Below are 14,634 nucleotides of genomic sequence, written 5' to 3'. Positions count from 1 at the left end.
CAGCAGAGACAAAGGAGTCTTCAGGAGATGTCTGAAGGGTAAGGAGGATATAGAATAAGCAACAGAGATTTTGCTCAAGTGGTTCAGGCCAAAAGCAACATATCTGTCTGCAAATCATAGAATCACAGCATGGTTTGGGTTGGAAGGGACCTTGAATATCATCATAGTTGCAACCCCTCTGCCATGGGCAGGGGGCACCTTCCACTAGACCAGGTTGCTCGAAGCCCCCCATCCAACCTGGCCATGAACACTTCCAGAGCTGGGGCACCCACAACTTTGCTGGGCAACCTGTTCCAGTGCCTTACCACCCTCATAGTGAAGAATTTCTTCCTTATATCTAGTCTAAATCTACCCTCTTTCAGTTTAAAGCCATTACATTGTCTTTGATTCCTAGTAATTTCATGCCCCACTGAAGATTACTTTTGAATACATGATTAATAGATGTAACAGACAAACATCAAGAACAATTCTTCCTTATTTAAAAGCTGAGTGAATTTTCCAAGACTAATGGGAAGTAAATAATAGTAGGATCTCTAAAGCAATGGCTCTCAAACCATGGACTCTCAATACTTCCACAATAGTTTTTGAACAGTTACCATACAAGAGCTTATGTTCAGTTCGGGCATCTCTAAGGCAGTCCAAAAGCTTTGAAGACCACCAAAACTGAGGGGAATCTCAGCAAGACTCTTTCTGCAGTCTTTACAAAGTCTTTTGATGCTTACTGGGGATAAACAAAGTTATGTTCACAATTAGAACATGATCACTATTAATATACAATATGAGGGTGGACAGAATTAGAATGACAAAAACAAAACCTCCCTGCAGTGAGAAAAGTATTCAAGCTCATAAAAAATGTTTTGCGAGATGGTATCAACAGTATTGTTAATATAAATTAAGCAACATATTAAAGTGAGCTGCTGCTTATTTTGACTGCTCAGGAAATATACTGTCATACAGTTTAGCACGCCTAGTGCTGTAGGCATTTGTGAAGCAAGTTTGCCTGGAAAAGTGGAGGCCTTGAGGGAACCTTCATGAATTTGAGAACCAATGCTCTAAAGTCTGTATTCAGTGCAGGTTGGAAGGAAGGAAGTGCTCACCACTAATTCAAATCCAACCCAGAGAAGCCACTGAAAAAAGTGATTTAAGTGGAAGCTGGAATGAGTTCTAATGATTCAAAAAGTGAATTTTACATTATCAGTATCAGATGACAACAAGACAGTTAACAATTTATACAAAAATGTGAAAGGGCACTTGTTCTTTACCAACAAAATTTTGAATTTTCACAGTACATGCAACAGAACAAATTACGTCTCTATTTTTATATAAAACCACTTATTTTATATATAAACTATTTCTTCAAATATTGCATTAAAGCAGTGTAAAAAGGCCTGTGTGAGAAAAAAAGTGCTTCAAAGTATCAACTTTAAATAAGTCCTCACAAGAACATGTTAAGTTACAGTAAGAATTCAGAAAATTTTTCCGAATTCCATCAGTTCCATTAACCTACCTTCCTCATTTGGATCCTATCACATACTGCTACCAAGACCTCTAAGTATCAGGTTGAGTTTCACTCTACTTTTGAAATCCACCTTTGCTGCCCATGACATGAGAAATTTCTGCAGGAAAATGATTACCAAACTGTTATCATCAATTACTTACTATTTCAATAGCCTCTGGAGTTGTTCCTAGGGTCATGGGCTCTAGGTCTTTCTGCTTTGACTTGTCAGGTGACTGTAAGTGTGCCTCTTGGCTGGCAGCTAGGACTCGGGAAGCTGGATGTTGTATTTTCATTCCAGAGGGTTGTTGGGCTTCAGGGTCTTCAAAACTTGACCTGGAAGAAGATTGTGTACATGTGTTCAGGGTGGGGCACACGGCCCTTACAATTCTGCTTCTGGTAACAGCTAAGGAAGTCCTCTTCATTACTTTCATGGTTTTATATATATTATATATGTATATATATACACACACACAAACACATTGTTTCAACTCAACTTTGCTTCATTATATCTCATAACACTTTGCAATATCCTTTCAAAGCAACGCACCAGTCATCTAAATAAAGCCAGTTCTATCAGAAATGTTATGCACATTCCTTAAATATTTCTCGCTTGCCTTTTTATCCCTTTCTCATTGTGACCCACACCTCTCTCAACAAACAACTTTTACCAACAAGAACAGATGTCCTTAATAAGCAAAATTTTTGGAAGTAAATACAACTCCCACATCCTGTTATTATGAAGAAGATTCCCTGTTCAGCAAATACATCTAGGAAAGGCCAAGGGAAAAATTGCAATTAGGAGATTTCTACATTGACATGAAAATTACCTCAGCATTTGAGAAAAAAAAACCTAAGTAGGAAGCCACAGTCTAGCAAACAGTTGCCGCTGTGACTCCATTCAGTAAGAATATGAAGGAGAAATACATGTCCTTCTTCTTTCCCATTATAAAACTTCTGTATCTTTGCCCTCTATTCTCTATCACATGCGTACACAGATGGGAATCTATTCTTAAACAACTTGGCAACACAGAGGCAGAGAGCGCAAGAACTGCCTGTGTACGTGCTATGATGGTAACCCATTTCCCCGATATCCTTTTCCATTTCTGAATTTGCTTGTGGTGACATACCCTGAGCATGGTGTTGTGGAATCAGACAGTCTGATGGGAGGTGATTTGACTGGGCTCTCATGCTGTGCATCAAACATTAGGTATAAAGATTGTTTCTTCAGGGTGCTATCATCCTGCTGGCAACAGGAAAAGAAAGACTCGTTAAGCAACTCAACCATTCTCCATTAAAGCTAATTGAGGTGACCAAAGTGAGCAAATGACTTGACAGACAACTAATAATATAGGACTGTAATATAGTCTATGCTGATACTGAGATGATCCCTTTAAGTAAGAAACCATTAAAGAACAAAATCTAAACCATTCACTCTTTGTAATGGCTCTTCTTCTCCCAATTCAGGGTTCATCAGATTTCTGGTCCTGTCAGGCAGGAGGCGTCCCTTGACTGAAAGAGTTACTAAAATATTCATTGTTATTCTCATAAGTTCAATTCAACGTTATTCTCGTGAGTTTAAGCACCTGACATACACGCTTGATTTTTCTAACTTCCCCTGTGGATATACCGCCATTGGATCTAGTCAAGCTATCAAATCCATGAATTAAACAGAAGTAAGGCAAAACAACTGATAATGTATAGTACTGGATTCCATTTCTCACATTCATTTTGTTCTCTCCTGATTCCCTCCATCTTCTTAAAAATGTTACTCTCAGTTTCTTAAAATAGTTCAATAATTGATGTAGACAGCTTTGTTCTCTATGCTGCTGGAAATACTGATTTGCTTTTAATCTCCAGAAAGAATTACTATAATGCTAGCTCTAAAATAAAATAATAAAATGGAACAAGCTCTACAGAATACAGGAAAACAAAGCACATGCAATTTACCCCAGTTATGCCAATTTAAAGGAAATGGTTTTGCAAATCTGCTGCAGGTACGTTATAATTAATTTAAGGGGTAGTGAGGCTGATGGCATTATCAGGATAGGATATTATGACGAGGGAGTGCAAATGAATGGAAATGGAAGTGAGAACTTACGGGCACAGAGGAGCCTATTTTCTCCATATATTCTATTTCGTATGAGTTGCCATATTCCAATTCTGCAACAGAAACAACAAAAAAGAGCCATTAAATGCATGCCATGAAATGATTTTTGCATATGCAAATGAGACCTCATTTACAAGGGCCACCCCATTCTGCTCAATACTTTTCTGTGAGGTATCAGTAGAATATACAGAGACAAAGCAAGAAAGTGCACTGATTTTCACTGATTTTCACCAATGAACCTATGACACATTCCAGGCAAATTAATTTGCTTCAAAAATTTCAGCTTTATCAATTTGCTGAAGATTCTCCCCAAGGGGCCAGAATATTAACAAAGTTTCAAAGTGCTTTCAGAGCACAGATAACTTTCCTATCGCATTATCTTATCACAGAAAACACATTTTTCAATTATTGGTAATGCTGATACCAGTTTCCTTTAATGTATGCAAAAAGATTTTTAAAGCTGTTGAGAAATGAAGTAATTTCTATTTCTTAATGTTTATCACACAGTTCTTAATTAAGAAGGACTACTGTGGTATCACTTAAGACAAAAAGATACATAAAATACCTGTATGCTCATTGAAAAAGGGGTGACAACAGCTCAGCTTATTGGGCTGTTTTCACATTTTAGTTACAGAGGAAAAGCCTGAGGCGGGAAGATTTATGAAGACCCCTAAATCTAAATCCTCATGAAAATGCAAATCTTTATTGCTTCCCTACTTCTAATCTCCTAATTACACTGGAGGGAATAACCAGTATGTCTTTCCAATCCATGGTCACCCAGCAGTGAGCTGATACAGAGGCAGACAGATAAAACACAGCGAAATGGAAGAGAGAGCATGCCTTCCTGAATCCAAATAAAAGCGAAGACTTCATTCAATGACACCTTAATTTAAAAATTAAGAACATCATTAATTTGTCCTAATGCTGTATTTTACTCTGTTTCCATCAGTTAATTCAATAAACCACTTGTATCATTTCATTTCCATTATAGATAAGTACCGATGAATGGCACACTAGCATTTACATTATGATAAAAGTATGTGCTGAAATGCTTCTAGATTTGGGCAGCTTTTGAAAAGCAGGGCTTGTATCAGGAAGATGGTAGCCTTCATTAAAATGTCTGTTCTTTAAAAACAAACCAACGTTGAAGATATTCTCTTACCTGTTTTGTTAAAAAAAAAATTTTCAAAGGGTGCAATGTGAGTTCACAATGCTCAAAATTTTTTATAATAAAAAGCACCATAGAGTATGTACACTGTAATTGCACAAGCCTATGTATTTTGTCAAACAACCACTGAAGAGGAACAGCCCCAAGCTCTCAGTACCTGACATGTGGGAGATATTTACAGTAAAACGTCTAAGGGAAGAGAATGCTACGATAGCAGGCTCCTCACATTTAAATTCCTAGCACCACATGTTTTAATGGTAATAGGGAGCCAGGCAAGATGGACAAACTCCTGGTATCAGACACAAGCTTCTTCCTAGTGAAAGCAGAAACAAAACTGAAACTATGAGACTCAAACCACCTCCTGGATGCAGCATTGCGGGAAAAGCATGAAATAGCAGATGGCAGCATCCAGAGTTTACTAACGGCCTTTCTGTATTTCATTCATCTGTACATAGCCCAGTGAGGTGCATCATAAATGTCTACGGGGCAGCTTTACGACCCCGGAGAGCGATCAGAGGGCGAGCCTACGAGCACGCTGAGGGGCAGCAGCCGTGCCGGCACTGTCCTCTGCTGGCACAGCCGGCAGTGACCTTCCATCTGCCTCGCAGGGATGGTAGCAGCTTTGCAAACTGACTTTTAGGACAACACATATTTAACTTCACCAATTTAAAAAAAGTAGAACACAGAGGGAAATACTTCAACTAGAAACGAAAGGAATAACGTGCCACGCTAAACACAATTCGTTTCGTCTCACTGCTCTCAGAAGTTTCCAGCATAATTGAACACTATCTCCTCTACTAGGTGTCTTCTCTAAGAAAGACATCATCTCCCCTCCAAAATCTTAGGCTCCAGTTATCTCTATATTTTCAAAGTTACAAATGCCCAGGATATCCCATGAAATAAGATAATTATCTTTTATAAATATGCACAACAGACTTACTAAGTGACGTCCTCCAACTCCTCCCACAAATAGCTGCCAGATTACATCAGAATTTTCTGCTAATAATTATTGCTTATTTCTGGTCTGTGCAACACGAAAATGGCAGCAGTTTAAGCAGCGCATGCAACAGATGAGAGCTGGATGTATTGGCTGACTCAGTAGTTGGGCTGTATCTGTACAAAAGCAGTGTTAGGTTACAGGATAACACTCATAGTAGTATCTCGGAGGGGTAAGAACACTCGCACTGAGAAACAGCCCTGGAATTACTCAAAAATTTCTCAATGCCGCAGGAGCAAGACTGTCAAGGGAAAAAAATTATTATTTTTAAGAGATCTGAAAAGCGGAAGCATTGTTGATTATAATCAGTGTGTAATCTGAAACTCTGGCTATGCCACGCAGCACACATGAGACAAGACAATTAGCATTTAATTAGGAGCTATGCTCACTTTCTTCTACCCACTTTGATAGCTAAAATGATTGCCTTAGAGTATTTGTCACTATTCTTTTGTTCCATTTCCTTCCATATAATTTCATTTTCCCAGATTTGGAGGATTTATTTTCTAAAAAATACTTCTTTAAAATATTTTTTTAATATAAATTAAGTGAAGCCAATGTCTAAAATCTGTAATTTGACAATAAGGCCAAATGGATTTACCTAGACTGAAATAGTTACCTGAACAGAAGACCCAACAGATTTCCAAAAAGCCCAGGCCACGCAAACATGTAAGCACGTGTGTATGAGCATGTGCAGTCCCATTAAAACCACTGTGATTATTCATGCCTTTTAATGTCAAACACATTTCACCTAAAATTTCACCTTAGCAGTTCTTAATTAGGCAAAAACCCCTCAGACCCAGTCTAAAATGGCATAAAGTAGCTTTAATGGTAGACTGAGACATGGGTTGAAAGGTTAGGGAAAAAAAAATAAATTCTGATCCATATGAAGCTGTTTAAGCCAAGTTTAACTTATACATTCTTCCCACCCACAAAGCTGAAAATCTGCCCTTGGAGCAGATGTTGCAAAGCAGTATTCCCTCCGGTAACCCCAAGGAAGGCCACACACAAATTTTCTGAATTCTATCATCTCCCACATTTTGCAGACCTGCAATGACAGTTCTCTTAACAGAAACCTCCAGCTTTAGCTCACAACTGCTTCTAAGAAGGTAGAACAGGAAAAATCTTAATAAGCTTATCTAGAAGGAAATTTTATCTGGCATGTGAATGGTAACTATCTCATGTAGGGAATATCCTGGATATTTTTATGCATAAAGATACCTGGATCCTAGGAACCTGGAGGAGAGATGGCACGTCAAGGGTCTTAATGCAATATATAGACTTTGAGCAGAATTTTAACCTGGGCCCCTCTCCCATTCAGGTTAGAGGAACAGGCTTGGGCAAAATTAGTAGTTCAGTGACTCTGGATCCAAGAGCAGTATTAGACGCCAGCCACCCGTGAAGGCACAGAGAGAACAGGTAGCATGCACAAAGCACGTCTACAATTAACCATACAAAGGAAGCAAAAGCCTTTCTCTGAAAGCCCCTTTTATTTTCCTTTAAGCTTCCTCTCTACTTTTTCTTGAAAACTCAAAGTGGGACTATGGGGGGCATACATTCAGCTCCCCATAATTGCCAAGTTCCCCAGACTGGTTCCGAGAGCATAATTTTTTATGGTTCCCAAATAATACAGTTTGCATTCAGCAAAGTATATGCCAATATCCTTGATCGAACCAAACGCTTTCTTTCAATAACATTATCTGGATGCAGGCAGTTCTTTATAAGGCATACCCTCTGTAGGAGAGCTGAATTTAGTCTCATTAACAAATGTAGACAGATCAGACGGCTGTGGGTAGTCCTGTTTATCCGTGTTCAGGTCCACAGTCATGCAGGTCCATTTCTGACTGGTCACTGAAGACGCCAGTTTCTCCTCATCTGTCGCATGGACCACCGTGGATATGACGGGAGGTGTTTCTGGAGTAGGCAGTGGAGTGGGATCCTGCAGAAAACAAGCACTAACTAATTCTATTATCTTTCATTACCATGTTGAATAGTCAACTTCCTAAATTCCTCTGCACAATCACAGTCATCTTTTTAATTCCATACTCTTTACTGCAGCTTTGTATAAAATACTTAATGAAAAATATTCAAGAACTTCATTTAGTACTCAATTAGCAGCAAGTTTTCCCAGTGTAACTAAACTCTTTGATGACAAACACTCGCATTGCAAAGCTGCCTTGCTAACAATGAAGAAAGAAAATCCAGAACCATTCACATCTGTTAGGTACTTGACACAAGTGGCACACATCACCCACAGTCTTTGACTACCAAAACTGACTTTCTAGGCTCCCCTCATGGAGCGAGCCTCCGTAGGTCTGCGAGGTCACGAACCCTTTCTTCACTTCCAGGCTGTGAAGCAGCATAAAGAGAAGAGTCGGGTGGATGACAGGAAGACGAGCAGCAGCATGGAAGGAGCTGTGCCACATCAAAGCACGCAGGCCTTTGTAGGCAGAACAGCTTTTGTTAACTTGTCTTCCAAGAAAACCACCTGCCAGCAGTTTGCAACAAGGAATAAAACCATCCAAGCACATGTTCCTGGTAGATCAGCCCACTTGTTTTATTTCTATTTCCCTTCCAGCCCACCAGTTTGATGCATTTAGTTTCTAACTTTCTAATCTAAAAATTCCAGGGTGAATAGTTGCAGCTAGTTTTTCAGACAACGGATTGAAGATATTTATTCATATTGTCGCTCTACTGTAACATACCACTTTCCAAAGTACATGCACTAATAGTCTTAACTGGAATTCCCAGAGGAAATACTAGATTGGATATGCATTGTATACACAGTTCTAGAGACCAATATTTTCATATCTTATGATTATAGCCCAGTGTGCTATACTTGGACACCAATATGCTTAAATTCTTTACAAAAACCTCTCCTATTATTAAGTGTACATTTCTAGAATTAAATGAATCAAATTTCCCTTTTTTGCCCCTACAAGAACACAAATTGCATGCATCAAAATAAGGCAGTACTTTACCTGAGAAGGAGGATCAGATAGTGGGGATCTTTTTGGTGATTTTTTCACCCTAAATGTATCACTGAAAATAAAGTTAAAACAGTTAATATGGTAATACCAGCAAAAATCGGGTCGTTTCACACTTAGCAAGAGACAACCACAGACAACGCGACCTCTGTAAGCCCTTCTGCTTGAAAATCCCATCCATTAGGCACAGCACCACAGAGAAACATGCCATAGGTACATATTCTCATCATGCACTTGGGACAGCCTCAATTCCCCAAAAGCTGAGAAAAGCAGGATTGCCATATTTTTCATGCCAACTACTGACACATTTACAGAATGGAGTTGCTGCTTGATTGCAATTCAAATCCCTGATCCACCACAGTCATCCTCAGTAGCCTTAAGCAAATTATTTAGCTTCTGTCTGCTTCAGTTTCCCAACTGAAAATTACGTCTAAACCACATCTTTAAATGAGAATTAAAACTGATAAATTGGGCATTAAGCTTCGATGACCCCATAAATCATTAAGAAAAAAACTGGTATGCTTTGGATTAACTACACAAAACAGCTGAGGCAGATGTTGTTCCCAAGATGCCAGAACAAAGCTCTATCCTTGCGAATGTGCACAACTGACCCCTTCCCTCTTTAAAACAAATACGACAGCAAATATGGCAATTCTGCGTCCAGTGCCGCTGACAGCTCACAGTGCCGACTGGGAGCAACGACACTGTGCCCTTCAAAATCCCATAGGTTTCAATCAGGCAAAAGGAATGAAGAATAAACATTATGTCTTAGTGTATAATTATGAATGTTGCCTTTATGTTTATTCACAATTGGTTAAAAATATTTTCTAACAAGGAAATAAACCTGTTCTCTTGATGCATATTGCCAGAGTTATTCAAACACATTTTTGCTGCTAACTATTAGAGGGAGAAAAATATCATACCAAACTCCCCAGTGAAGACTGAATGTTTGAACCGAGATGCAGTAGCAAAAATGACTGCCCACCAGCTCACCCCTAGTCAATGAATGGCAAGATCAACACTAGAAATTACAATGGTGGGTAGAGGGTAAATCAATACCACACCTAGAGGGGAAAATAAATTGGACAGCTGAATATTGGTGTGTTCCATGCTACTAATTATCTAGCTATGGTGCTAAAAGTAATTTGGGTAACTTATCTCTTTAAGAAGTAGAAACACTTTATAGAGTATTTATGAAAAATTGATTGTACAATGTTGTTGTACAATGTTAGAAATAAAACATTTGTATTTTTGCTCAAGGATACAGAATCTATATAATTTTTAAAGGAGGATCTTTGATAGGCAAACAGATAACAAGGCAATAGATTCCTCAAACTCATTCACAGCAAGGCATTTACTTAAAATAGCTTTCATATGTGCCAGTGAAGTGAATTAGTTAACATAAAAGCTTCATGCTGAATAATAACTGAACATGCTGCAAAATAAATGAGTAAAATTAAAAAGCCCGTAAATCAAAGAGGAAACTTGAATTGTTAGCTTAGAATTACTTACAACAGAGAACATACAGACATCACATCTTCTACCATCCTAAGACAAATAAGACAAAGAAAAGAGAGACAGACAGAAGGAACTGACAAAAAAGATAAACCTACAATACTCTGTTAATGTTAATGTGTTAAGGCAATCTGATCATGCATATTTTCTACCTGTATAATCTTAACGTCTACTTTTTATTGTGAAATACATGGGAAGAGAAAAAAAATCATCAAGTCCTTTAACGTTTTCAAATGCAATGTTATGCTTTTGACACGCCTTCATCTTGCAAAACACATTTTTCAAAGCTGAGGTCTCCAAGTTAAGTTCTTATCAACATACAACTACACGTCCTTGCCTTCCCTGACGGTAGCCACCTGCTTTCTTTTCAAAACACAGTATCTGTTATTGTATGGGATGTAGAACTGCTCTTGAATGGCAGCTAAGCTTAAGGAAAGAGCACAGTTACACAAGGATTTTTCATGTCTGCTGATTTGTTAGGACAGTACAGAAAAAGCTACTCGACCGTTTCAAATTGTTTGACTAAGTCAAGAAAGAAAATGACAGTTCTTTAAATCTAACCTATTTTGGCTCTCACTGAACCCTAACTTTGTGTTCTGACAGAACAAATTGATTGTCCCCAAACCAGAAGCAAACCTGCCAAACAATTAAGGCTAAGAAAAGTTTTCATCTACTTATAAGCTTGGCAGCTCCTGCTCGGCTCTTCTCACATGCAATGCTCTTGAAAGCTGGCACCTTGCGTCTCTAAACACAGCCTCCGATCATCATCTAACAGTTTCGAGAGCGATGTCTATATGAGCCACCTATTTTTATTCATCCCTACAAGCAGGCACTCGGGAGGCATCAACCACTCTTTGTTCAGCGTCATCTGAGCAAGATGATCCATCTCGAAACAGCTCAGTGCTTAGGCATACAACCAGAGAGTAATTTGCGTCGAGCTGACATCTCTTCTGAAAATATCATCTCTTCATATGGAGGTCAACGCTTAGACTGCTGCAGGTTTCTTTCCAGAATAAAAACTGATTATTTTTATTGATTTAACATAGGTAAGACCTAGCATATGGCACAGATTCAAAGCAGTACAGGCTTAGCAATGGCTTAAACTCATGCCTGGCTTCTTCACCACCCTTAGGTCTAATCTAGAAATCTCTAACTTTCCGTGTAAGGAACACTTTTTCAAACTGGTCCATACAGTTGTATTCCTGCGCCCCTCAATAAAAACCCCTGGCTTTGCAAAATCATCCATTATTTCAGATTTACAAGTCCTGGTACATTACTGTACCATTTCCTAATTCAAACCCCCTCCTTGCAGCTGAAGCATCTTGCACTGGCTTCTCTCTCCTGTCCCACCAAGTCAGCAGCACCAGGAAAGTTCTACACCCATCTCCCTGCCTGGCCAGGGGCTCTCCTGCGCTGGATCCCCAGAGGAATCATGCCGAGGGCCCTTTTTGTGGAGAATTGAGACCAGAGACAGGCAGAGACAAATGGAGCCACTGCTTCCCCTGGCATGCCGAACAAGCCCTAGGCTGATTTTCTTCTAGAAAATATTACGGCTCCAGGCTGCGCTATGTATTAATATGCAGATTCTCTTCTTTGTTAGACACTACCACCAAAAGTAGGTTACGGGGCTGCAGCGAGCAGACACCTAACGCAAAGCAGTGAAAGCAGTCCCAGGCAAGGGCTGGGAATTCCTGCAGACCTCCTGAGCTAAGAGCCTGTAAGCCCTGCTCTGGGATAGTTTCACTTCTTCCACCACGCTAAAGAGCAGCAGTGGACTTTGTGACTGTAAGACAGGGCCTTCCCGTGATGGATTTTCTCAAGGATGGATGTGGTTTAGCAAACTCTTTGTAAACTCATGTTGCCCCTAAATTAACAATTTTGGAATGGATTCTAATATTCACAGTAGATAGGTTGACACGTACTGGGGGTCTGTCAACTCGGCAGCAACTACTGGAAGACACAAGGAGACTCTGGCTGGCTGCAAATATCAGACTTAAGGATCTAGAGATATTAAAATTTCCCTCTCTCCCTCTGCACTTCCTCAGTAAGATTCAAACTGTTCCTCTCTCTCAGTCAGACTTTTAAGTCTTCTTTTTTGGACAAAGCTGGTTTGGACCGTAGCCTTGGAAAATGTCTCAGCTTAGCATGCATCTTAACTCCCAGCTTAATTTCCCCACAATTTCAGGCATACTTCAAAAAGAAGCAACACCAGAACAAGTCAAACTCAGCTCAACTATATAGCGGTCTATAATTTTCCTAACTCAGAAGTGCCCCTAAAAAGAAAAAAATGGCACAAGCTTCCTCAAAGCTGGCAAGGGGCATGAATTGGAGGTCTAGAGGGTAGCAGGCTGTTCAGAAAAAATGGAACAATCTCCACCTCCCTCCATACAGGAGGTCATTTTTGTACCGCTTTACATGAACCATGTTGTCTTCAAATTGTCAGGCTTTTGTAATTTTAAGTCTCATTTTTGTCAGTTATCTGAAACATTTAAATTCTAAAGGGACATGCAGTGAGATACTTTCTTATAGATTCACACAGGACATCAATTTCAAATAAATGGGGTATAAACTTACTGATTACCAATTCAAAATAACCGTGTCTGAAGGGGTAAGATAACACGCACACCAGCAAGTTAACCATGGAATCAACACAACCAGCCATTGAAATCATTAACCAAATATCGAAATACAACAAGCTAGAGAATTTATCCCGCAATTTGTCAACTGTCTAAAAGCTGGACATTTCCCTAACCCATAGCAGTCCATAAGATTTTAACCCCTCTGCAGAACTGTAAGCTCTTTCACAGAAAGGAAATTTTCCACATCTTGTATTTAAAAATATATATTTCAATATCGCACTGTTTCAGGTTATTTTCTTTTAAATACTGTAAGTCACTAGATAAAACCATCTTCCTGCTGCGTGCAATAGGAGATTTGTTGCTGCCTTACTATTTGACTTCCCACTCTCAATCCCAATGATTCACAAAATAGTCTTTCCTGGTGTGAATACTTCAATCAGCTTAAACAGTATCAAATTCCTAAGATGAGGTCACAGAAAATTTGGCACAAAACTGATAAAATTTGGACTTAATCAGATTCAAAGCTACACTGAGCCCCAAACCCTCACAAATCCAATTGCCAGTCCAGTGGCCTAATCTGGCTCAATTTAGCCCTGGTTCTCCCCTTCCGTCTGCGAACATCGAGCTATTGAGGAAACAGGTTGAGGGGAAGCATGTCCAGACCCCCGACATGAGTCCAGTTGTGTGGCTACCAACACTCCACAGCATCTTCCTTTCTCTATTCAAATATAAACCAGGTGTAACTGTGCTGAGGGGTAGGAATGTGCTGCTTCTAATCTAGAAACATCTGTGCCCTTTAACTTACGTTTTTAGTGGCGTCTTCTTCTTTTTTGCAGGTTTATTCAAGCTGTCTCCTTCAGTTCCATTTGTTTCATTGGCACTGGCTGGTATCTCAAAGGAAGCTGGAGATTTAGAAGGGGAGCTGGCTATCTTAGAAGAAGACTTGAAAGGGTCAATAGAGTCCTCACACATGTCTGGCTCAAAACTGTACGTTTGCTGAGGCAGTTTCGGCGATTCTTGCATTTTTGTACTAGATGAGAACGGGTTAAAATTGGGATCATCCCACTTGTCAATATCAAAAGTGTAAGAGCCTTTTGTGATAGGGATTTCATTTGGATCAGTGGGTGACTTGGTTGGTGTGGTTGGAGCATTGTCAAGCTTTTCCACTGACTTTTTAGTCTTTGGCCTCCGTAGTGGCATTTTAGCACCAGGCTTTTTACCCGGTTTTTTGGGAGGAGGAGTACTCTCCTGCTGGTCTTCACTCACCCCTTTTTCTTCAGAATAATCGAACTCCAGCCTCACCGCAATGCCTTTGACCGGAGGGTCTTCTTGTCCTCCAGTGTCAGGCGGAGTCACCTCCACAGCCTCTGGTGCCGTTGTAAGAGGTAGTGTTTTCTTATGGGCAGGGGGAGAGTTTTGTACTTTGCTGCCTCCAACGCTAAATGCACTGATCCCTTCAAAACTGTCTGGATCCAAAGGGTAGGATTCTTCAGGCACAGACGGGGCCTCCTGTTTCTCAGCAGAGATTTTAGAAGGTTCAGTACATTCGGGCTTTACTGAGTCAACCTTTGCTTCAGATACTGGTTTATCCTCACCTGGGGCACAAGCTGCTTGACCAAGGTCAGACGGTTCTTGTGGTGTTTCCTTCACTGGTGGAGCATCCAGAGATTTTTTTGCTGACTGCTTCTTTTTTAAGGAAGCTGGCCTGGATTTCTTTGTTCTCTTAAGAGTACTGGAAGCACTACTTGAACCAGTACCATACACATCTGCTGCCGGTGCTAATGTC

The 14,634-nt window shown here is 39.8% G+C and overlaps 1 protein-coding gene across 1 annotated transcript in view; it reads right to left on the bottom strand.

Moving 5' to 3' along the window:
• Positions 1-14,048, bottom strand: part of TACC2 (transforming acidic coiled-coil containing protein 2) — a 37,294-nt gene extending 23,246 nt beyond the window's left edge. Inside the window, exons 1-6 of the mRNA XM_035891562.1 lie at positions 13,654-14,048; positions 8,749-8,809; positions 7,499-7,706; positions 3,597-3,658; positions 2,626-2,741; positions 1,660-1,831 (exon numbers count right to left, since the gene is read on the bottom strand). Of these exons, the coding sequence (XP_035747455.1) occupies positions 1,660-1,831; positions 2,626-2,741; positions 3,597-3,658; positions 7,499-7,706; positions 8,749-8,809; positions 13,654-14,048 (1,014 nt within the window). The remainder of the gene's footprint in view (positions 1-1,659; positions 1,832-2,625; positions 2,742-3,596; positions 3,659-7,498; positions 7,707-8,748; positions 8,810-13,653) is intronic.
• Positions 14,049-14,634: the final 586 nt, after the last annotated feature.

Source organism: Egretta garzetta, unplaced genomic scaffold (assembly GCF_000687185.1).
Source record: "Egretta garzetta isolate BGI_Z169 unplaced genomic scaffold, ASM68718v1 scaffold393, whole genome shotgun sequence".
NCBI lineage: Eukaryota > Metazoa > Chordata > Aves > Pelecaniformes > Ardeidae > Egretta > Egretta garzetta.
The sequence above is the reverse complement of the archived record's forward strand: the minus strand, read 5'-3'. Positions and strand labels throughout refer to the sequence as shown.